At 35.5% G+C, this 26,239-nt stretch overlaps 1 protein-coding gene across 1 annotated transcript; it reads right to left on the minus strand.

Annotated features, from left to right (window-relative positions):
* Positions 1-923: 923 nt before the first annotated feature.
* Positions 924-4,219, minus strand: LOC132615388 (cytochrome P450 71AU50-like). The gene is made up of 2 exons (XM_060329993.1): positions 3,205-4,219; positions 924-1,823 (listed from the first exon to the last, which is right to left on the minus strand). Exons 1-2 carry the CDS (start codon positions 4,090-4,092, stop codon positions 1,212-1,214), a joined length of 1,500 nt encoding a protein of 499 aa, XP_060185976.1. The 5' UTR covers positions 4,093-4,219; the 3' UTR covers positions 924-1,211.
* Between the last annotated feature and the right edge of the window lie 22,020 nt (positions 4,220-26,239).

Genomic DNA, 26,239 nt, shown 5'->3' on the forward strand with positions numbered 1-26,239 from the left:
GTATTTCTAAGTTTATTTCAGCATTAGGAGGTTAATGGTACGCATGAAAGGGTAATTTTTTATCTAAAGTGACTTCAATCATCAATGCGAAATAAGTTTGTATTCTTGAACTAAAATTCTATTTTTTGCAATAGAAGCTTAGAGAATTTGGCATTTTTCACAATAAGATCATGAAACTTGATCTCTAGAAGATTCACATTAAAATAGTCCCATTTCATGACCTAACGGTACGCATAGAGACGTAACTTTGTCATTGTCATACCATGAAAAATATGTTAATAGCCCAACAATGACTTTAATTTTAGTCCCCAGTAATAAAACTTCAGCAATTTTGGACTTTCGTCAGAATTCTTTCTTCTTCTTTTCGTCCATCTCCCTCCTACGTGATTATCCTCATATGTGTTTTTTGAAATTGAAAACGTATTAAGTATTGTGGTTCCAATTACCAGACTATCGAATTAACGCTGTTACACTAGACCTTTTTTAATTCAAAAAAACAGATTCAAGGCAATTGCTTACCACCTGAAATACATTATCAAATTTCATATGAAATTTTTATTCAACTACAACTAACAGTGTAGAAATCGACTAATCAAGTAAAATACAATACATAACAAACTAATTCAGACCTGAAAAAAGCCTTTTATCACTGCAGTTGGACGATTTCTGAAACAAAAATCACTACTGAATTCGTTAAGACCTCACAAAAAAGTTGTGATCAATAAGATTCTAAAATACAACTGAACCTTAAGTGTATTTTGAAACATAAATCATGTATTTCGAATTACATGTTCAATAAAGTACGCATTGTTTGCTTTTCCTCTTCAGTTTAAGTTTATGAATTTTGAATTTACGTTATGTAATTTGAAGAAGAAAAGAGGAAGGAGAAACGTGTAGAATTATGAAAGCTAATAACAAAGGAGTGAATTGTGGAAGATATTATTTTGTTTTCCTTATTTAAACGGATTCACTCCACATTTAATTCCTATTTTACAGCGTTCTATTTTTTGGATACAGGATCTGTGTGTATTCTAATACACGCAAATACATCACCGGTTGCTACAAATAGTAGCTACGAAATGTAATTTCAAAAAAGATAACTACGAATTGAAAGCAAGCATTAAAAGGTAGTTATTTATGTAAGTTGTCTTTTAATTTAATATCTTAATATCAACTCAGCCCAACCTACTCATTTGACATTTTAATATCAACTACACATGCAATCGATAAGTAGGAATAGCCATTAGATGTTGAGCTCTAGCCATAACTAAACCAAATTTCTCAGTCATGTCTAAATTCTTTGGCATCATACCATTTGGTAACTCCCAGTCAAAACAATGAACCAATTGCGCTAGCACCAAGCGAACGATTGTGAGCCCTAATTGTAATCCGGGGCAACTTCTTCTCCCAGAGCCAAATGGCAAAAGTCGAAAATCGCGTCCACGAAGATTGATGTTACTACCAATAAATCTTTCTGGCATGAACGTCTCGGGTTTGGACCAAACTTCTGGATCTCTTCCAATTGCCCAAGTATTTACTAGAAGTCTTGAACCTTTAGGTATATCAAAGCCATCAATTATGCAATCTTCGATGGATTCATGAGGCAATAGTGGTGCTACGGGGTGAAGCCTAAAGCCTTCTTTTATGACCATGTCTAAGTACTCTAATTTTTCCAAGTCTGACTCTTCCACCATTCTATTTTTGCCAACTACTTGTTCCAATTCGTTTTGTAATTTCTTCATTACTTTCGGTTGCCTTAAAAGTTCAGAAAAAATCCAGTCAATTGCAGTTGATGAGGTGTCCATTGAAGCTATTAGTAGATCCTGCATAGAGAGCTCTTTTTCAGTTGCTAAATTAATAACATTCACATGTATGTTACTCCATGTTGAGTACATTATCAATTACTTTTACCTAGTAAATTTGAGAATTGCAAAACGAATCTTGTATCAGAAAAAGTTGTTCAATTTGAAATATATTTAGAAGAAGAGGGTTCATTCCCCGGCAACAACAATTTAACTTTACTTGATTTTTTTTTATGGAATAAAACACCACTAGCACACAGCTAGATGGTTTTAATTAAAAAGAAATAAGAAGAAGAAAATTTTAACATACTTTATTTTAAGTTATATACATCATCATCATAAGGATCTTTTTACACTATCAAGTCACAAATGATTTCTACATGTAAGCCTCCTTAAAATGTGGGATTCGTAATTTTGAAAATAAGACAGATTACTTGCTATCATAGATAAAGGCGGTTTGACGTTGTAAAAATTCCTTATATTAACGGTGTATATACTTAAAATTTGAGTTTAATTTAAATTATATAAACCAACGGCATAAAAAAAAATTAGAGAGGGAATAAGGTCTTTTTATGGACCAAATTCAAATGGCTAATTCTAGAATTAAGAGACAGGAAAAAAGGACAAACTTTGGTTTAATATTTTTGCACATAGTTAAGGTGTCCTCCCAGAAGTTTTTTTTTTTTTTTGGGAAGCTTAGTTGTGTATGTCTAGTTGTTGTCACACAAGGATCAAATATTAGTATGGGATATTACATAGATAAGGATGTATACACTACTTGTAATTTTTGGATTGAAGCAAATTTCCCACAAAGTGAGGGATGTCTAACTTACTTGACACAGATAGAGAGGTTAGTCATGATGTATTCCTTCTCTTTTTTAATTTTTAATTTTTATTTTATTAGGTGCCCCTTCTTCATGTCTTTATCTATTGGCTTGTAATATACATGTAGGGATCATGGCCCAACCCCCTTCAATGATGGTTATATTAATTACTATTAAAAAAATATGGATGGTGCATGTAAAATCATCCAAGGATATCTACAAGTAATACACATAAAAAATCAGATTTGTAACCTTTAAAATAAGACAAGTAACTTGCTACAACAAATCAAGATGAACTGCGAGTGAAACTTATTTTATCCTTCAGTGAATATAAGTTAAACTTAACTAAAAATATATCGCGCGATGGAGTAAAAGAATTGACAAAGTCATCCAAAAATATCTACAAGTAGCCCTACATAAAAGTGGAATTTGTGATTTTGAAAATACGATAAGTTACCTACTATAACAAATAAAGATGATTTTGCTAGTAAAATATTTTTACACATCGACAAATATTCTTTAAACTCAAATTAAATTGACTTGCAACTCTACTCATGTTATGATGAAGAAAATGTTACCAGCAAAATAGCTTTGACATGGCTACGATCGAACTCAAATTCAACTTCGCCGGATTGCATGATATTCATCATAGTATCAACAATACCCTTGGTTTGCTTCTCGTCCTTAGAATCTTGAACATGTTCATCAATAACTCTCTCCAAAAATTCATCATAAATCTTTGCTAATTCCTTCATACGAGGAACAAATCCCTGCAGATCAAACGTATTAAGAAAAGGAAGAAACTCACCAATATTTGGTTTTGCTGCTATAACCAAACTCTCGCGAATCACATCCATAAAACCCCTTTCATCAAATTCATCATCCGTGTATTTTTTTCCAAATACCATTAAACAAGCCATGTTAGCACTTAATGTGGCAAGTTTAGCACTAATATCAACTTCAACATGACTACAAGCTGCCCGATTGATAAAAGTCACAAAATTTGCAACTTCTTGTTTTCTCATGGCTTGAAATGAATTGATCTTTTGAGTAGTAAGCAATTCTAACGTGCACAATTTTCGCATATTTCTCCAATAAGGTCCATATTTTGCAAATGTCAAATTTTTCTGATTGTACACGACGAATTGAACAACGTTATTATTTGGTCTACTGGCAAAAACAAGATCATGGTTTTTCAAGAATTGTTCAGCAGCATGAGGAGATGAAGCAACAATTACAGGAACCACTCCGAATCTCATGCTCATTATGGGACCATATTTTTTGGCTATTTGATGAAGATCTTGGTGGACATTTTTGCCAATCATATGCAGATTTCCTATAATTGGAAGCCCTTTAGGGCCAGGAGGAAGTTTTGTTTTTTTTTTTTTCATGAATTTGTTGTGTAATTCTTGAAGAAAATATAGCACTGCGAGTAGTGCAAGAACTTGTAAGAATATTGAAGCCATGGATGGAGATTATGGTGTTTTTGGCTTCCTAACTTGCAATTTAAATAGAGTTAAGAGTGGTGGGTGTTAAAGAAATTAAACTAATTATGGGTACTAGGGGTTGACATGGTATGGTATATACCGATTATCATATCGAAACCGAAATTTTTGATACCGCGATTTCAGTATTAAGGTATTTGGTACGGTATTCGATATTGATAAAGAAAATACCAAAATACCGAATACCATATATATATATATATATATATATATAATACTAACAAATATATAATTAGTATTAGTACAAACTGATTGTTTAGACGTTGGAATTGCTTGTACTTTCTTTTGAATATTTTTACATGTGTAAGATGTTAGTATGATATAATTGATTGAAATGCCCTTTTTGTGTACCAAAGATATATATCTTGACTGAAATGCCCTTTTTATGTAATTGATTAACGAAGGGCATTACTTGTACTTTCTTTTGAATATTTTTACACGTGTAAGGTGTTAGTATAATATAATTGAGACGTTTCTTGACTAACTGAAGTATAATTTTTTATTATATGTATATATGTAACTCATCGTCGAACAAACAATGGCTACCAAATTACCGTACTGCAAAATACCGAACTATACCGAATTAATTTTGTATGATAATGGTATAGTATTTTTAAATATCGAAAATCGAAATTACCAAATCGAAGTTTCAAATACCGTACCATGCCCACCCCTTTGGGTACTTGTCTTGAAATAACAACTATATTAATTGTTGGGGTCCACCAAAAATAAAAGAAAATACGAAATGAGAGGAGAAGATAACCTTTTTATAGAAGAAGATAATAATAATAATAAAAAATTAATGGTGATAGGGAAAAGGTTTTATAGGAGAAAAATATAGTCTCCTCGCCTATTAAGAAAAGGTTCCTATTTCCTTACCCTCATTTTAGAATATTTACTAAAACTAATTGACGTTTGAACAATAGTTGATTGAAGCTAATATAAAAGAAAAAAAGGTATTTAAAGTTGAGATTAAAGATGAGTATTTTGATATTAAGCTTTTATTTGAGAATGAATTTCATTTGAAAATTTGAGAATTAATTTATAAAAGTTTTTTTTTAATGCAAATCCACTAGGCGAGATGCCTAGGGATAGTTTTTTATTTATATAATAAAAGCGAAACACAAAGGAAAAGTACAAGCAAGGGGCTAGGTCTTACCTTACTAATCCTATTGAGGCGTAAAAAACCTCTACGAACTAACATGCATGTAAAAAATAAGAAGAAGAAAGCACTAAATATTCTATGATCATCACAGAGTTTATAATACACTCTATGATGATATTACAACTGATAATACTTAAATAGTGAAATATTAAAATAAGCAAGAATATAGAATCAGACCCTTGTTTTTTTGGAATTGTGAATTCTTCAAGGAGATGTAGCCTGATAAAAATCTGATTCTTCACCTTGTCTTCTTCTTCTTCCAACAGCTTCAAAATTCTTGATACTTCATCAAATCTTCTTGGATCTATTAGACCTTGTAGATGTAGTTTAACCTTGTCTCCTTCTGTTTTGCCACTCACATTGGTAGTTACCTTTGAACAACCTCATCAAACACTTTACCATCCCGACTATGTTTTCTTCCATGAGTCTTCTTTGTCTTGAATCCACTCCTTTGTTGCCTAGGTGAAAGATCTTCATCCTTAGCCACCTTAGCAAAGCATTCATCTAATATTTCATTCTCATCTTCTTCATCAAATATGTCAAAGCCCAAATCAACATCAAAAGCTTCCAAAGAATCTTCCACTAAAGCTCCTAGCTCATACCTCTTGGCCACAATTCCAATAGGCTTCCTTTTAGTAGGATTATCCATAGTATTCAAATTTTCCATATCGTGTGACACTAAAACATGAAGAACATTAGTAGGGGTCAACTGAATATTCGGAACACTTACATTCAAGGGTGCACTCATTTGAGCCACAAGCTGACTAGCGGCTAAATATGGAAGAACCATTGCATGGCTTGGCACAAATGTCGGGGCTACTGGACTCAACTTGTTGCGCATTGAAGGGGATGAAACCTGCCTATCCTCCTCCATTATGTCCGCCCAACTCTTCACACTCATATCACCTTTTCGTCACTCTTCGTTTCAACATTATTACTTAAACGTTCTGGAGCTAAGGCCACAATCTTATCCACATCTTGGTCATTCCCTGCAGGCATTAATTGCTACCCAGAGTCATCATGTTGCTCACCAAATATCTCCATAGATTGAGTAGGGATCTCAAACGCCGAAGTGTTGAATGTGACCATCAACGGCTTCAAGACGGGGACGGGACAAACCAAACTTGCAACTTGTTACTGCATTAGCATGTTTGCCAATTCCGGATGTGCAATATGATGTTTAGAACATCTTGAAGCAGATTGGTGCTCCTCTCTACCTGAAAGAGCCTCAAAAGTGTTAGGACACACAATGTCCTTTGTTGCAATGCCTTGTTCCTTTGTCACATCAAGTTCTTTGACAATTTGAGGACTAACAAATTGTTTGCGTGAGACCACTATCCAGCCTTCACTTCCAGCATCATCTCTAGCATTGTTCAAATCCATAGCCTACTCGAAAACAACTGAATCCCCAACTGCGACACTCGTATCACAAAAACTAGGCAACTCGTTGATTTTGGCCGGTTGCACCACCTCTTGCACTTTTCCAACCAAAACCTCCTGATTTTCATTGCTATTAAGAGGATGAATTGCCTCAAATTTACTATTACCCGATGGACTACCCTCATTTCTTTTCGGATTAGGACGCAAATCTGAAGCAGCTTCTTTTCCAACCCATAAGCTTTCAGCGAGGTTTTTGGACACCCTAGCCAATGCTCGACCTACTAGAATATCTCCCATGTTAGCTCCCTTTTGTAGTTTCTTCTTAGTGTTTAGATAATCATGTGCATTTCCTTGCAATTTCTCAACCGAAGCTCCCTCAATCTCCATTGCCACAACATTTTTTTTTTAACCACTACATTTTTTCCAATTAACAATCGACACTTTTTTTCATCATGACCTTGGTGCTTACAAGGGGTGCAATATTGAGGCAAATTATCATACACAACCTCCTGAAACTCGTCAATAATTCTGCCCATAACTTCGTCCACACTTTGAAGTCGAATACGATCCGGATGTTTGTCCAATAAGTCAAGAATGACCCTAACCCTAGTCGTGCTAGGTCTTGATCTCACTTGTGTGGCCTTATCCACAGCAATAGGTTTCCCGACTGATGAAGCAATGGAAAGCAAAGACCTCTTAGCAAACAAATCAGTCGATAGGTTTGGAAACAAAATCCATACTGTCGCACGTGAAGTCTCCTCCTTAGGGTTGAATCCAATAGTCCATGGGAAAATCCTAATCTGATGGTCTTTGCCATTGTGCATGAAATAATTCACGCCTCTTGATAATGCAGCCACAAAATCATCATATTGATCCATACGAATAAGAAGTTGTCTTTGAGCAAGCAACCCGACGAGACATGTCCCTTAATGCCGAGGAACTTAGGCAAAATCGATCTTAAAGTTGGCAAATTCGATGATCCCATGGATAGCTTAACCACAATGGCTTGATGAAGTCCCTCCTCCTTAGCGAAAGCTTGACGTTCATCCAACGAAAATTGTAATGTATGAATGCCATGAACAACTTCAATAGGTATCAAATTAGTTTGAGAAAAGTTAACGGTTGATTTTGTTTAATTCAATCTATCGGCATAAGTAGGGTTTGTATTGGTGTTTATAGTGTTGTTTGTAGGTTTTAGGCTCTCCCGCAGCCAAAGGCTGGGGAGAGACGGTGGCAACCATGGCTACCCTAAATCTCCATGGTCTCAAAGGAGAGAGGCAAGAGGAGAGAGCCTAGGGTTTCGTGAGAAAGAATTTCATAAAATTATTATTTCATCTACAATGAGTTTTGTTTACATTTTTTTGCGCGGATTTCCCTTCTTTTGGGGTGGTCTTTAATTTTTCCCCCTCAAATTGGTGGTCTTTAATATTTGCCCTTCGCTTAACATCCAGAGGTCCTGGATTCGAACCCAGGCTCAGTAAAAAAAAATCACAAGGCATAAGTTGGAATTCACAGGGCAGAAGTTGGTATTCGCAAGGCATATTTGGACCCCAACTTATGCCTTAAGACAAACTTTTGCCCAAAATTAGGCCTTGAGGCAGAGGTTTGCAAAATTTCAACATTTTTTTTTTGCCTTAAGGCAAAGTTTGAAACCCATCCAACTGATGCCCTGCAAATCCAAACTTATGCCTTGCGATTTTTTTTTCTTTTTTAACTTAGTGGGGGTTCGAACCCGAAACCAAGAAACTTTTAGCGAAGGACAAGAATTAAAGACCACCTCAGTTAGGGGTGGGCACGATACGGTATATACCGATTACCACACCGAAACTTTTGATACCGCGGTTTCGGTATTATGGTATTTGGTACCGTATTTGGTATGCATTTTTGAAAAGTTTGGTATTTGGTACGGTATTCGGTATTGATAAAGAAAATACCAAAATACCGAATACCATACCGAAGTATTCCAGATAGTTACATATACAATTCATATTATATATATATATATATATATATATATATATATATATATATATATATATATTTGTTAGTATATATATATAATACTAACAAATATATAAGTAGTATTAGTACAAACTAATTGTTTAGACGTTGGAATTGCTTGTACTTTCTTTTGAATATTTTTACATGTGTAAGATGTTAGTATGAAATAATTAATTGAAATGCCCTTTTTGTGTACCAAATTATATATATCTTGATCGAAATGCCCTTTTGTGTAATTGATTAACGAAGGGCATTGCTTGTACTTTCTTTTGAATATTTTTACATGTGTAAGGTGTTAGCATAATGTAATTGAGATATTTCTTGAGTAGCCGAAGTCATAATTCTTTATATATGTATATATGTAAGTCGTAATCGAACAAACTATGGTTACCGAATTATCGTACCGTAAAATACCGAAACCGAACTTAAAAATACCGAACCATACCAAATTAATTTGGTATGGTAATGGTATAGTATTCTTAAATACCGAAAATCGAAATTATCGAACCGAAATTTTAAATACCGTACCATGCCCACCCCTACCCAGCGGAGGTCAATCCTGCAAATTGCCCTTTTGTTTAAGCATAAATGAATGATGAATTATTGTCACATAACGTCAACCATTATGTTGGGGTCCATATCCATTCCTCCACACGGCGAAAAGAAAAAGAAAAGAACACAAAAAGAAAAGAAGAAAAAGAAATGAGAAAAATGTACGTGGGAAAAATTTAATGGTGAAAGGGAGAAAAAAGGAAAAAGGTTAAGATAAATAGAAGAAAAAATTCTTTCCTCCATCGTGTGCCTATAAAATCAGGTGTCAAATCTGTAATTTATGAATTTACGTGAACTCAATATTTTTTCCTAGATTATGTGTGTGTGTTTATAAATATTTAATTATAAATTTAAATTACATTATTATATATTTACTTGAGATCATTATAATAATTCATAAAATTTAAACTTGCAACCTTTTGTATCAAAAGGGTAGTTATGTGTGAACTATTACAACCTCTAAACAGTATAACATAATATACATACTTCCTAGTTAGAAAAGATAAAGATTTTGAATCGAGATGATAGTTGCACTGATTTTTTTTAAAATAAAAAATAGACGCAAAAGATAACCTATGGCTTAAATGGAAGATTTAAATCTAGCTTTGCGATTAGGGCCGCCAAACCCAACAAAAGAGAGATAAGGTCGAAGCTTAGTTTAATTGTCCGAAATGAGTTTTTTTTTTTTTTTTTTTTTTTTTAAATGTTAGCCCTTTCTTAATTCTAAGTTGGTATGTTAATTTCTCTTTGTTAAATAAGAAAGTTGTTCCTTTACAGTTTACCCTCATTTTCAGTAGGTACCCTATACCAGAACCATCTTTACTTTGTAAATATATCACAAGATTTAGTAATATAATTACTTTGTTTTGGTGAACCTTAGACAATTTTATATCACAAAATTTAGTAATATAATTACTTTGTTTTGGTGAACCTTAGACAATTTTATTGAACCATGTAAAATTTAGTATTTTCTTATTTATGTGATTGTTTATTTATTACTTCTTTTCAGTTTATTTTATTTGTCATGGTTACTAAAAATATGTGGGTCCAAAATATTAGTCATTTCAAAAATCAAAATACATTAATTATTTTTTTCACTGTCACCCTTACTCTAATAAATACACAGGATTTTAATGTTGTGAAAGGAATAATAGTATTAAATTAAAGTCAAAGAAGAAATAAAAATCAAAAAATTCTTAGTTTATATTTTTGAAGGGCGTGTAAAAAATAAATATGATAGTAAAATGGATTGGAGGAGTAATTTCGATTTGATCCTTATCAACATCTATAATACATGTCATGCTTCACTCTTAACTGTAAATAAGACTAATAAGTAATAAGCGGTGCCAAATTTTTCAAATTAAGAACTAATTAATGTATTGCTTAAACTACAAATAAGTTTGGCATACCAACGCCACACCAATTTTACACCACACTACAAAGTATAGCATTAGGAGATGGCCCTCTAGTAAGAAATTTTGGCCAAACATTTTAGGCTTCAAAAATGTTAGGAGATTTATTATCTATTGTTGCCTTCTATGGTAGAATCGGGAGACTTGAGAGAAGGTGGTATATCTTGTCACAATTTATAAAGAGATGATTGATTTTTTTTAATTATTAATTAGAGGTTATAAATTTGAATTTCTTGTCAGCAGTGCAATTCTCTTAGTAAGCTTATCCAACGCATGAATCAATCGAATTAATAAATTTTGAATATAATTTTAATAAGCAATTCCATGCAAGTTTTAATTAGTTAATAGATTATAAATATTGAAAAATTAAACAAAAAAAGAAGAACGGAGGAAAAAAGAGAATGAATTGTGAGGCCGAGTTAGGTAGGTCAGCCATGTTTTGCGTTCTCCATTTTTTGTCAAGTATACTTGAGAAGAAAAATGAAATTGTAACGAAACAAACATTTTTAAGAAGCAGTTTAAATAAAATATCATCACATCCTAGAATAGATAATTTTCAAATTATAGAGATCTAGTAGCTCAATTGGTTGGTTATCTGAACTTTCACTTTGTTGGTGAGGGTTCGAATTCCCACATTGTAATCCCCTCCCCCATTTCCCCTTGCTAGGAGTGTCAATGGTACGGTTCGAGCAGTTATTTTATAAATTTATACCGTACAAATTTTTCGGTTGTTTCATTTTGTAGAACCAAATTAGACTTTTCGAAAGCGTCCCATCATGTCGGTTTCTCTTCGGTATCGGTACAGTTCGGTTTTATTTTTTAAGAGCATCATGTTATAGTCACTAATAAAAGTAAGACAGAATATCATACATACTTCAATAGGACTTTGACAAAAATTCTCTAGATATTATTAATGATTAAAAGGTGATGAATCAAGAAAATATGAAAAACGACAAGAATAGAGATTGATCCCACTATTTTATGGCAGTGTAAAATAATGGTAAGCAAAAACAAAAAATATATTTTAGATCACACAAGGGGGGGAAAATCAATGAAGATGAGACTCAAGAATTGAGACTACTAGGATTGAGTATCCAATAAGAGAATTTAAAATCATACAAGAGGAAAGATATCTAATACTTTATTGCTTTCTATCCAAGATCGTCGAAATACCTTGTAGCTTCTAGTTAATCCTCGAGATGCTAGAACTAATTTAATTTCAATAGGAGTAATATGATAGGTTTCAGAGTTGGAACTTTAAGTGTTAATTATCTTGTCGGCTTGTAGTCATTTTCATCATCTCAAACCCAAAGCGATTTTAATATTTTATCATATTTAAATTTAATAGATAAAATATATTTAACATATATAAGCTTATTCGGTTCGGTTCGATATTTTTTCCGTTTATTTTTATAAAATTAAAAATCTACCTAATTATTCGGTACGGATATAAATTTATATATAAACCGTCGGTTTTATTAAAAGAAAACCTAAAAATCAGTTCGGTACAGTACGGTTTGGTTAGTTAGATCGGTTTTTTGAAAACCATTGACACCCATACCCCTTCCCCTACCCTATGTAATTAAAAAATATATATAATTTTCAAATTTGAATCACTAATCTTTCTTAGGGATATAAGAAAGGCGATCTGTTAGGATTTGGTGTTAAGTAATTAAAAATATAATTATACAGTTGCATAATTGCCTTAGATTAAGCCAGAAGAGGAACATAGCCAGCCCGATACTTCTAGGCTTGAAAGCTTTAATCTAGTGGGTGCTCTCCATTATAAACTGATCATTTTTCAACATATCTATGCTACTATCAGCCTGTAGCCCAAACTCATTAAATAAAAAGATACACACCCATCATGAAATCCTCATAATTATGTACAGTAACATGTGTCTTGTACTCTTGTTCACCAATAATTATTATTTAGCTTATTTGGAAAAATTGAATTAGTAAGTAAATATCACATTCACATTTGATAAAAGTTGTAATTTAAAAATGGGAAAAGGTCTAAATATGCCGCTGAACTTTGGGAAATGGCTTAAGTATCCGTTAATAGTTTGAGTGAAATATGCCCCTATCGTTACAAAATTGGTCCAAATATGCCCTTATTCACTAAAGGCGGGATGTTTTTATGACATACGAGTTCTTTTTTTACAAAAGAAAAGGCTCAAATTTGTCCTTGGACTTTGTGAATAGTTCATATTTATCCCTGAACTTCGCGAAATTATGAATATTTCATTTTCTCAACTATCATCGTCCGTCATCATTTTACTTTTATTGTAAGACCAATGATTCTCAACCGCTATAACTCATTCTTAACCGTCACGATATCACTTGAAATGATTTAGAAGCTAAATACTGTATTTCTAAGTTTATTTCAGCTAGGAGGTTGATTGTACGTATGAAAGGGTAATTTTTATCTGAAAAAGGGTAATTTTTATCTAAAGTGACTTCAACCATCAATGCGAAATAAGTTGTATTCCTGAACTAAAATTCTAATTTTGCAATAGAAGCTTAGAGAATTTGGCATGTTTCACAATAAGATCATGAAACTTGATCTCTAGACGATTCACATTAAAATAGTCCCATTTCATGACTTAACAGTATGTAGAGGTGTATAAAGAAAACCGATAAATCGCATCAAACAGATAATCCGAATCAAACCAAGAAAAAAACCTGACTAGTGATTTGGTTTGACTATGTTCGGTATTGAAAAAACAACCATCCATAATTGGTTTGATTTGATTTTAACTAAAAAAATCAAACTGAACCAAATCAACCCGACATTACACGTATACAATTTTTTCGAAATTACTTTATACATAAAAAGTTATTTTAAATGTAATTTATAAAGATTTTTTAAACTTTTCATAGTTTTGATCTTTTAGCTTATTATTTTAATTTTCAAACTTGAACTTAAAATCTTGAATGGCCAAACAAGTTTTATAGTCTATAGATGTTAGTAACTCAAATCAAAACCAGAATGCTAATAAAAGATTCACTTCTTGTCATTTGAATAATCATTAATAATCACACGGAAATACATTCATTCTTTAAATCTATTTTGGGTCTTTCTTTACAAAAAATATTTTTCTACTGTCAAAGAAAGGAATAAAAAGCTAAATCACATTGGCCATATAGGCTACATCAGGCCTTAACCTTTCAAACTATAAAATATACCAAAGAGTAAATTGGAACAATTACAGTAATTACTACAAAATTTGGCTTTAACCTTTCAAAAAAAATATATTGAACTCATGGGAGCACCCCAGGGAAACATGATCTTATGAGATTTCATTACCTTTCTTGTTGAATATTTTAGTATAATGTCATCACTCATCTCACATTTTATGTTATTTTCTTAAAACACACCTTATTAGATAGTTATATCTTACTACGACTAAAGAAATATTTGAACACAAGTTATATGTTTTGTATAAAGACTTTACCGAAAACCCGAGGTTGAAAAACCCAACTTTTGTTTGTTTGGTTTATAAATTTAAAAATCCGACACAATTAATTTGATTTGGTATTTGGAAAACCCGAACTAACCCGATCCATATACACCCTCAACGGTATGTATAGAGACGTAACATTGTCATTGTCAGACCATGAAAAATATGTTAATAGCCCAACAATGACTTTAATTTTAGTCCCCATTAATAAAACTTTAGCAATTTTGGACTTCCGTCAGAATTCTTTCTTCTTCTTTTCGTCCTTCTCCCTCCTACGTTATTATCCTCATATATGTGTTTTTTGAAATTGAAAACGTATTACGCATTGTGGTTTTCTTTTACTTGTTTGGTTGAAGAAACTTGAAAACCTTTTAATGAGTTTTATTAAGTTTGAATGTTGAAAAAGATAAAACGAGTCTATTGATATTTCGGAAAAGGGTCAAAAATACCCCCAACGTATTAAAAGTGGCTCACAAATGCCATACGTTTTTGTCTAAAAACGTTGAGGGTATTATTGGACCAAAAGGTTAATATAGGGCAATTCTGAACTATTTTCAATACATTAGGAGTATTATTGACCCTTTTCCGGTGATATTTTAAGGTTGTTGAATCTAACAATTAAAATTACTGGGACTGATATTGTAACAGCTCGTACATTTAACCTAAGCTTTGACCATGATCCTAGACTTAGAAAACCAGATAAAGAATGTGAGAATTGGAATTTCCTCTTCAGTTGTAAGATGGTGGTTTACGCCCATGAACAGTGACTGTATTTGAGTATACGACCCGTATTTCAAGTCGTAAACTGGTACCAAAGATTTCTGAGCATTCTGGAATTTGACATTTGGAGGCTACATTGTTAAAAACGGACTGTATTTTGAAATACGGCCCGTATTTCAAAACGTATTTGGAATTTGGGAAAAATTCCTTGACGAAAGTTGTAAAGCTTTGAAATACCTTTCCAATGGTATATATTATGAGGGTCAAACGGACATCTGTGCAAAGAGTTATGACCATTTTACTGAAGAGTCGCAGTCCAGTCCACACAGAATACGAACCGTATTTCAAAATACGGCCCGTCTTTCAAAATACGGCCAGTATTTTGCTGAGCATAAAATTCAATTTTCCAGAACAGTATATTTTTGTCCATATCAGTTCAAATCATTATTTTTCATTCCTTCAAGCCTTAGAACGACCTCCTACCCTCTTCCATCATCAAGAATACCAAGGTAAGCCTACTCTAATTATTCCAAGTCAATTCGAATACATATCCTTGTAATCTAAACAAGAAATTATCATTCCTAACCTAGGGTTTTCAAGAAAACCCATCTCAAGGTTCAAGATTCAAGATTTTGGAAATCTTCTTCAAAGTTCAAGTCTTCAATTCAAGTTTGGAGCATTACCAAGTATGTAGGGTTGCTATCTACGTGTGGGAACATCATTGTTCTTCCCCACACCTCTTAATCCATAAAGTATGAATCCTTATGAAAACTAGGGTTTTTATATCATGCTCATGACAACCCTAGGTCCATGTCCATGATTCTATTATGTATGAATTGCTATTATTCTATCATTGTGTCTTAATAACTCCATATGATTATTGAGAATCAGTCTGTAATCCATAAAGACCTATATCTTGTATTCCATGGGTTCTTGCATGCATGTTTTTAGCTAAAAATGATTATTTCATGAATGTCCTACATGTCTACAAGTTTTCATGCAATTGTACTATATAATTATCTTCATGCCGTGATTCAAGATACATACATGCTAAATACAAGTTATTTCATGAAACCACGTTTACAAGTTATTTCGTGAAATCATGATTACAAGTCATTTACGAGTTAATTCACGGAAATCATGAGCTTCTTAGCCAACTATATCATGTTCATGTTTTTGGGAGTTGCACGAATTACCGAGAAGGCTCAGATAGCCTGAAACTACGTAGCCACCATAGGACAAGGATTGATTCGCCCAGTTAGGACGATTCCTTAATTTTACACTGAATGGATCCATCAGGCACGTTACCACTTTATACCCTAGCAAGGTATGGGGGCTCTGCTGGTCCGGCGAGGTACCAGACTCCACGTATCCACGTGGTGATATCATGTTGTCGGTTTATGAAATGCTCACCCTACTTATCATATTTTACTTATGTTATATATATATGTACCCATGCTCATGCTCATGCTCATGTTCATGTTCAGGTTTTCAATTTCAGTTCTTATCATGTTATTCCATGTCCCATGTTATTTCTTTTAGTTGTTTTATATACCAGTACATTCAATGTGCTAACGACCCCTTTTATTTCCCGGGGGCCTGCATTTCACGATGCAGGTACGGATTTACAGGACGACGCCTCTGCTCGTTAGGATCTGCACATACCAACTTATTGGTGAGCCCTATGTCATTCGGGGTTTAGGCATTGTCTTTCTTTATTTAGTTTTGCATCTAAAGGTATGTTGGGGGCCTTGTCCCAGCAAGTATGTTACGTGTTTCAGACTCATGTTAGAGGTTTCATAGACAAGACAAGTGTCATGTTAGACTTCCAGAGTTTGTTAGACCGTTTGGCTCATTTATGATATTGTCTGCATTCATGACTTAACCAAGTACTTATGTTTAATATTATGACTTACTATGTTTTATAAAAGCTCATCATGCACTTCACGTTATATTTCCGCTCATGTATGCCTCATGATGATTCAGCAAGCCATGTGGTTAGCTCGGTCACATGCAGTCAGGCACCGAGTGTCGTGTTACGCCCAGGCCATGGTTCGGGGCGTGACAAAGCTTGGTATCAGAGCCTAGGTTCAAGTGTCTTTAGGGAGTCTATGAAACCGTGTCCAGTGGGGTCACTTTTATATGTGTGAGGGGCCCATACATATAAGCAGTTAACCACCAAGACATTTAGGATTATCTCACTTCCTTCATATTCTAGATCGTGCAGTTAGAGCAGTACTTTCAAGATGCCTTTCTAATTCGTGCATGTACGTATTTTCAGAAAATGCCTGCGAAAAGTAAATACACCAGAAAGGTCACAGCCACCAGCCAGGGGGCTACTGTAGAGGCAACTCGTGAAGAGACCGTTCCGACTCAGACAGCAGCCCCAACCGCTCCTATAGTTACACCTCCTAGTGATTCGGATGGGGATGTTAGGAGTGCTATCAACATGCTCACACAACTGGTAGCAGCTCAGGCCCAACGTCAGGAATCTGGGTCAAGTTCAGGAGGCAATGGAGAGTCTTCTAAGACTAAGGACTTTCTCAGGATGAATCCCCCAGTCTTTACGGGGACAAACAAAGATGAAGACCCTCAGTACTACATTGATGCTCTCCAGAAGATCTTCAGGATTATGATAGTTACAGAAATCGAAGCAGCTACTTTTGAAGCTCATCAGCTACATGGCATTACTAACACTTGGTATGAATCTTGGGAATTATCCCGAGGTGAGGATGCACCTGACGCTACATGGGATAAATTTACAAGCGCATTCCTGGACCACTTCATGCCAATAGAAGTCAGAGAGGCTAAGGCTGAGCAATTTCTGAAGGTTAAGCAGAATGGCAGGTCAGTTCAGGACTACTATTTGAAATTTGTCAGTCTGGCTAAGCATGATCCACATATGGTATCGGATATGAGGGCAAGAGTGAGGAGGTTTGTTGGAGGACTTGATTCCCATTTCTATGATGGGGCCAATATTGCTGCATAGAACGGGGGAATGACTATCTCCAAGATGGTTGCTTTCGTATAAGGTAATGAGACAAGGCTAAAGGAGGAGGAAGCCTTGTAGAAAGAGAAAGACAAGGAGTTCAACAAGAGGGTCAAGTCTACCGGACAGTTCAGTGGGAACGGAAACAGGAAATTCTTTAAGAACAGGTAAGTAGGACCTGCTCCGTCCACATCAAATGCCCCAGTCCCCAAGTTCCGTAATGATAAGAAGCAGAATTTCAGGCCATCAAGTTCTTACTCTCAGGCTAGTGTGGGTCAATCAAGTTATACCCATCCGATATGCGGTAAGTGTAACAAGAGACACTCAGGTGAGTGTCGTGTGGGTACTGATGCCTGCTTTAGATGTGGTCAAAAGGGACATTTTTAGAAGGACTGTCCATCAGCCAGACAGGGTACCGGAGGTAATGTGACACAGTCCATAAATTCAGCAGCTCCTCGTCACAACCAGGCCCAGCAGGGGCGTGGCACGGCAAGGTCCGGCAATACAGGCGGTGGTCAGAATCGTTTGTATGCATTGACAGGTCGTCAGGATACAGAGACTAGAGCAGATGTTGTCACGGGTACACTCACAGTTTTCACTTTTGAAGTATATGCCCTTATTGACTCAGGATCCACCTTATCTTATGTAACCCCTTTTGTTGCTAAAAAGTTAGGTATTGAACTAGAGAAATTTCATGAACCCTTTGAGGTGTCCACCTCAGTTAGGGAATCAGTCGTAGCTAGACGTATTTATAGGGGCTGCCCAGTTTTAGTCTATCACTGCAGGACCATAGCTGACCTAGCGGAATTAGAAATGGTAGACTTTGAGTTAAAAGCCCAGTTGAAAGATCTTCTTGACAAGGGGTTTATTAGGCCAGTGTTTCGCCTTGGGGTGCGCCAGTCTTATTTGTCCGAAAGAAAGATGGTTCCTTACGTATGTGTATAGACTACCGTCAGTTGAACAAGGTCACCATTAAGAACAAGTACCCTCTTCCTAAAATAGATGACTTATTTGACCAACTTCAGGGTGCCCAATGTTATTCCAAGATTGACCTCAGATCAGGCTACCATCAGTAAAAGGTTAAGGAAGTTGATATTCTGAAGACCGCTTTCAGAACCCGTTATGGCCATTTTGAATTTCTTGTTATGTCATTTGGGTTGACAAATGCTCCAGCTGTTTTCATTGATCTGATGAACAGGATCTTCAAGCCTTATCTCGACTTATTCGTCATTATCTTCATTGATGATATTTTGATGTATTCCCATAATGAGGTTGATCATGTAGAACATCTCAGAATAGTGTTGCAGACTCTTAAAGATCGTGAACTTTCTGCAAAATTCTCAAAATGTGAGTTTTGGCTTAAGTCAGTGGCGTTGTTAGGCCATGTGATGTCAGGTGAAGGTGTTAAAGTTGATTCTCAGAAGATTGATGTCGTAAGGAGTTAGCCCAGACCCACCTCAGTTTCTGATATAAGAAGTTTCCTGGGTCTAGCAGGCTATTATAGACGCTTCGTAGAAGGATTTTCTTCTATCTCTGCTCCGTTGACTAAGTTGACTCAGAAGAAGGTTAAGTTCCAATGGTCAGATGCTTGTGAGCGAAGCTTTGAAGAGTTGAAGAAGAGATTGACTTCTGCTCCAGTTTTGACGCTGCCAGAGGGAACTCAAGGGTTCGTAGTTTATTGTGATGCTTCGGGAGTTGGTCTCGGATGTGTCTTAATGCAGCATGGTAAGGTTGTAGCTTATGCATCTCGTCAGCTCAAGGTTCACGAAAATAATTATCTGGCTCATGACCTAGAGTTGGCAGCTGTAGTTTTTGTACTTAAGATATGGCGTCATTATTTGTATGGAGTGCATGTCGATATTTTCACAGATCATAAAAGCCTGCAGTATATCTTCAAGCAAAGGGAGTTGAATCTTAGGCAGAGGAGATGACTCGAATTGCTTAAAGATTATGATGTGGATATCCTTTATCATCCGGAAAAGTGAATGTTGTAGCCGATGCTCTTAGTCGGCGTTCCATGGGAAGTTTAGCCCACGTGGATTCAGATAAAAGAGTTATGACCAGGGAAGTTCACCGTTTGGCCAGTCTTGGAGTTCGACTTTTGGACTCCGAGGATGGTAGTGTGGTTGTTCAGAATAGTGTTCTTTCCTCTTTAGTCGTTGAAGTTAAAAAGAAACAATATACGGATCCCTACTTGTTGCAGCTGAAGGAGGGGATTCACAAACATAAAACAACGGCTTTTGAATAAGGGGGAGATGATAGTACCTTGAGGTACCGAGACAGATTATATGTTCCAGATGTAGATGGGCTCAGAGAGCGAATTATGTCAGAAGCTTACAACTCCAGGTATTCCATTCACCCAGGTTCTACTAAGATGTACCATGATCTTAAGGAGATTTATTAGTGGAATGATATGAAGAAGAATGTAGCATATTTTGTAGCTAAGTGTACGAATTGTCAACAAGTGAAAGCCGAACACCAGAGGCCTGGTAGCTTGGCTCAGAATATTGATATTCCTGTCCGGAAATGGGAAATGATCAATATGGACTTTGTATCAGGTCTACCTCGTTCAGCTAGGAGACATGACTCTATTTGGGTGATCGTTGACAGGCTTACTAAGTCGGCACACTTTTTGCCAGTCAAGACCACAGATTCAGCAGAAGATTATGCCAAGCTGTATGTTAATGAAATTGTCAGATTGCATGGGACATGTCCATTATTTCAGATCGTGGTGCTCAGTTCACAGTGAACTTCTGGAAATCCTTTCAGAAATGATTGGGTACCAAGGTGAACCTCAGCACAACTTTTCATCTGCAGACATATGGCCAGGCAGAGCATACTATTAAGACTCTGGAGGACATGTTGAGAGCATGCGTCTTGGATTTCAAAGGTAATTGGGACGATCACTTGCCTCTCATTGAGTTTTCTTATAATAACAGTTATCATGCTAGTATTGGGATGGCACCATTTGAAGCTCTGTATGGGCAAAGGTGTAGGTCACCAATTGATTGGTTCGAGGTTGATGAAGCAGAGTTGTTAGGGCCAAATTTGGTCTATCAAGCGATGGAGAAAGTCAAGTTGATTCAAGAGCGTTTGAAAACGGCTCTGAGTCGCCAGAAATCTTACACAGATGTGAGGCGAAGGGACTTAGAATTTCAAGTTGATGATTGGGTGTTCCTTAAAGTCTCACCTATGAAGGGTGTTATGAGATTTGGGAAGAAAGGGAAGCTTAGTCCCAGATATATTGGACCTTACAGAATTTCACGAAAGGTCGGTCTAGTAGCTTATCAACTTGAGTTGCCCCAAGAGTTAGCTGCTGTACATCAGTGTTTCATGTATCTATGTTGAGAAAGTGTGTAGGAGACCCATCGTTGGTTGTTTCTGTTGATACTATAACAGTTAAGGACGGTTTGACTTATGAGAAGATTCCCGTAGCCATTCTTGACCGTCAGGTTCGCAAGTTGAGAACTAATGAAGTAGCCTCAGTGAAAGTCCTGTGGAGGAGTCAGAAAGTTGAAGAGGCTACATGGGAAGCAGAAGAGGATATGAAATCCAGATACCCTTATTTGTTCGAAGAGCGAGCAAAGGACGCTCAAGGTAAATTCCCATAGTCCATGTTATGTCATGTCTCATGTTTCACGCTCATGTCATGTATCCAGCGCTCATGTTTTATGTCTCATGCTTCAGTATCCATGTTTTCATATAATCACATCATTTCATGCCTCATGTTTCACGCTCATGTCATGTATTCAGCGCTCATGTTTCATGTCTCATGCTTCAGTATCCATGTTTTCATGTAATCACATCATTTCATGTCTCATGTTTCATTTCATGTTTTCTTCACATTCATGTATTCAAGTCATGGCCAGCCATATTCTTAACCATGACTCATCATTCGAGGACGAATGATCCTAAGGGGGAGATATTGTAACACCTCGTACCTTTAACCTAAGCTTTGACCATGATCCTAGACTTAGAAAACCAGATAAAGAATGTGAGAATTGAAATTTCCTCTTCAGTTGTAAGATGGTGGTTTACTCCCATGAACAGTGACTGTATTTCAGTATACGACCCATATTTCAAGTCGTAAACTGGTACCAAAGACTTCTGAGCATTCTGGAATTCGACATTTGGAGGCTATATTGTTAAAAACGGACTGTATTTTGAAATACGGCCCGTATTTCAAAACGTATTTGGAATTTGGGAAAATTTCCTTGATGAAAGTTGTAGAGCTTTGAAATACCTTTCCAATGGTATATATTATGATGGTCAAACGGACATCTGTGCAAAGAGTTATGACCATTTTACTGAAGAGTCGCAGTCTAGTCCACACAGAATACGAACCGTATTTCAAAATACGGCCCGTCTTTCAAAATACGGCCAGTATTTTGCTGAGCATAAAATTCAATTTTCCAGAACAGTATATTTTCGTCCATATCAGTTCAAATCATTATTTTTCATTCCTTCAAGCCTTAGAACGACCTCCTACCCTCTTCTATCATCAAGAACACCAAGGTAAGCCTACTCTAATTATTCCATGTCAATTCGAATACATATCCTTGTAATCTAAACAAGAAATTATCATTCCTAACCTAGGGTTTTCAAGAATACCCATCTCAAGGTTCAAGATTCAAGATTTTGGAAATCTTCTTCAAAGTTCAAGTCTTTAATTCAAGTTTGGAGCATTACCAGGTATGTAGGGTTGCTATCTACGTGTGGGAACATCATTGTTCTTCCCCACACCTCTTAATCCATAAAGTATGAATCCTTATGAAAACTAGGGTTTTTATATCATGCTCATGACAACCCTAGGTCCATGTCCATGATTCTATTATGTATGAATTGCTATTATTCTATCATTGTGTCTTAATAACTCCATATGATTATTGAGAATCAGTCTGTAATCCATGAAGACCCATATCTTGTATTCCATGGGTTCTTGCATGCATGTTTTTAGCTAAAAATGATTATTTCATGAATGTCCTACATGTCTACAAGTTTTCATGCAATTGTACTATATAATTATCTTCATGCCGTGATTCAAGATACATACATGCTAAATACAAGTTATTTCATGAAACCATGTTTACAAGTTATTTCGTGAAATCATGATTACAAGTCATTTACGAGTTAATTCACGAAAATCATGGACTTCATAGCCAACTATATCATGTTCATGTTTTTGGGAGTTGCACGAATTACCGAGAAGGCTCAGATAGCCTGAAACTACGTAGCCACCATAGGACAAGGATTGCTCCGCCCAGTTAGGACGATTCCTTAATTTTACACTGAATGGATCCATCAGGCACGTTACCACCTTATACCCTAGCAAGGTATGGGGGCTCTGCTGGTCCGGCGAGGTACCAGACTCCACGTATCCACGTGGTGATATCATGTTGTCGGTTTATGAAATGCTCACCCTACTTATCATATTTTACTTATGTTATATATATATATATGTACCCATGCTCATGCTCATGTTCATGTTCAGGTTTTCAATTTCAGTTCTTATCATGTTATTCCATGTCCCATGTTATTTCTTTTAGTTGCTTTATATACCAGTACATTCAATGTGCTAACGTCCCCTTTTATTTCCCGGGGGCCTGCATTTCACGATGCAGGTACGGATTTACAGGACGACGCCTCTGCTCGTTAGGATCTGCACATACCAGCTTATTGGTGAGCCCCATCTCATTCGGGGTTTAGGCATTGTCTTTCTTTATTTAGTTTTGCATCTAAAGGTATGCTGGGGCCTTGTCCCAGCAAGTATGTTACGTGTTTCAGACTCATGTTAGAGGTTTCATAGACAATACAAGTGTCATGTTAGACTTCCAGAATTGGTTAGCCCGTTTGGCTCATTTATGATATTGTCCGCATTCATGACTTAACCAAGTACTTATGTTTAATATTAGGACTTACTATGTTTTATAAAAGCTCATCATGCACTTCACGTTATATTTCCGCTCATGTATTCCTCATGATGATTTAGCAAGCCATGTGGTTCGCTCGGTCACATGCAGTCAGGTACCGAGTGTCGTGTTACGCCCAGGCCATGGTTCGGGGCGTGACCGATATTAGAAACCAGATATCAAATATGGAGTCATTTAAAGTAGATTTGAATCAATTTTGAAGGAAGTAAGACGATTTTCCCTTCAAATGGACTAGTCTTTATTTTTGCCCTTCAAAATCGAGCGTATGCCTAGAGGGGCATAAGTTCTTTAACAGAGTTGGCATAACTTGTGGATATTATAATGCGTAAAGTTTGATTTTGAAGGAAAAAAATTAATGACCAGCATAAAATAGGGACAAAATGCAAATTCTTGTAGGTGAATTTCTACGCAGTAAGTCATGGTGATCGTTAGGATTTTGGCCACAAATCCTGATGAATCGCTAGAATTATAGCCACAAATGTTGAAAAGATCATGTCGATTCATCAGATTTGGCCAGCCTAACAATCGCCATAACTTGTTGTTAAGCCCAATATAAAATAAGAAATCCTCACGATCTGTCAGGATTTTGTTATGATTCTAATAAAAAAGTTATTTTTGCACAATCTTTTGAACGAGGTCAAAATTTAAACAGTGGCAGTGAAAGATCCTACCTTGTATTAACTAAAATAATTTTATTTTTTGAGTTAAGATTGAAATAGACTTCCAGATTTATTTTCTTAAATAATAACAAAATCATATACATCACTAATCTTAAGCTACCTAATATTGTGATACGAATCGAATTGGGGAAGAACCAATTCAATCCAAAAATGCGGAATTTAAAGATACGAAGAAAAGGGGATAAGAAAAGAGGATAAAAGCAAGACCCAATTAGGGTGAATTTATCGGCAACCTTGGATATATTAAATCCAACACTGATCCCAATCTAATTCAATCCTAAAAGAACCTATACTATTTGAAATCAAGACAAGAGTGATTCAAATGAATCCACAAATGAACAACTCTTCATGAAATCAATGGAATTAAATGTTCAAAGACCAACAATGGAATCCACCATTATAATAACTAACCCTAAAGCTACTAAGCTAAACAGTCTATCTCCAAAAGAGTTTCTCAATTCATCATTCAACATAATCCAAGTAATGAAATGAAAGACAAGCTATATATACAAGCTAAAGAAGGAAGACTAATAGGCAATTACAATGCTACCCTTAATCAAGTAAGGGTTTTGTTTGGCTAGTCTTCTTATTGTAGTCTTCAATTCAAGAATTGGCCTTCAATGGCCAAACACGCCCCTCCTTGCATAGATGACTCTCTAATCAACCTTGCATGCAAGGCCTTCTTGCAAGCATAACCTTCTTTGCACAAATAGTCAACTCCCAATCTTGTCCAAGTTTGCAAGTGTAGCCAATTTGCAGAAATGTCCCTGTTTGCACGTTTGGCCACTTTGCGCATTTGGTCCCCTTTCTAGTAGCTTCTTCTTCAATCAACTCCCAAGCCACCTTCCACACATCATAAGCCATTTTGTGTGGCTTGTAGGAGCCTCCAAAGGCCTCAAACGACTTCCTCATCTTCCATGTAGCTTGTAGAGCTTGAAGTCTCATATCTCGTCCTTGAATGTACGTCTTGAAATGAAGTGTGCTAAGTAGGATCATATCATATTGGGGCACCAAATGTTAGATCACAACATGATGGGAACACCTCCTATGCAAAGTACAGACCTTAAATAAGATAAAAATTTATTCCAAATATTTATACTCACTCAATACATGACACGTGTCTTTACTAACATGGTATTTCAATTTTTTTAAGCCATCAGGAACCAAAGTTAATCCCCAGAACCAACATGGTATTTCAATGACCACACACTTATTTATACGATGATTAAGAGACGGATTGAGAAGAAACTAGATATTACTAGCTAATTAATTATGACTAAATGATATAAAAATTGTAAAAGCACATGTTATGTAGTTGTTGTTTAGCGTTAACATTGTGGTGTTTACATTAAATCAATAATTGCAAGACACATCTTTATTAGAAACATGTATTACTTAGCTATGGTTAAATTATATATATTCACACTTCGATTAATAACTGATAGAATTAAATTATTTAGTTTGATATAAAGTACATCCGTTTTATATGTTCTTATCCAGGTTTGCCCTAATCAAGTTTGACCTGTGAATTGCATAATCTCAGTTCAACAACAAAAAGAAAATGCACATTTTGAGTTGATCACTTGTCACCCCATTTTATTAAGAGAGTTGCTAAATTGTCATACCAATTTGGTTCAAATTTGGCCACACTTATGTAAAAACCATCATAACCTCTATTGTAAAAAAATTAAATTAAGATAAACTTTGAGAAGAAAAGATAGAAATGACATTAAGTAAGCATAAATTATTAAATTTGACCTAAATAGTCATGAATTTACCCCATTTAGGCCATTGTGGCCAAAATAGTGTGGCAAA

Source organism: Lycium barbarum, chromosome 10 (assembly GCF_019175385.1).
Source record: "Lycium barbarum isolate Lr01 chromosome 10, ASM1917538v2, whole genome shotgun sequence".
In the NCBI taxonomy this organism is placed as follows: domain Eukaryota; kingdom Viridiplantae; phylum Streptophyta; class Magnoliopsida; order Solanales; family Solanaceae; genus Lycium; species Lycium barbarum.

Bases quoted from the DNA above. Each gene is read 5' to 3' on its own strand.
- LOC132615388 (XM_060329993.1), bottom strand. From the start codon at position 4,092: ATGGCTTCAATATTCTTACAAGTTCTTGCACTACTCGCAGTGCTATAT. The intron at 1,824-3,204 runs GTAACATTTTCT...CTCTCTATGCAG, and splicing joins ATGTCAAAGCTATTTTGCTG to GATCTACTAATAGCTTCAAT.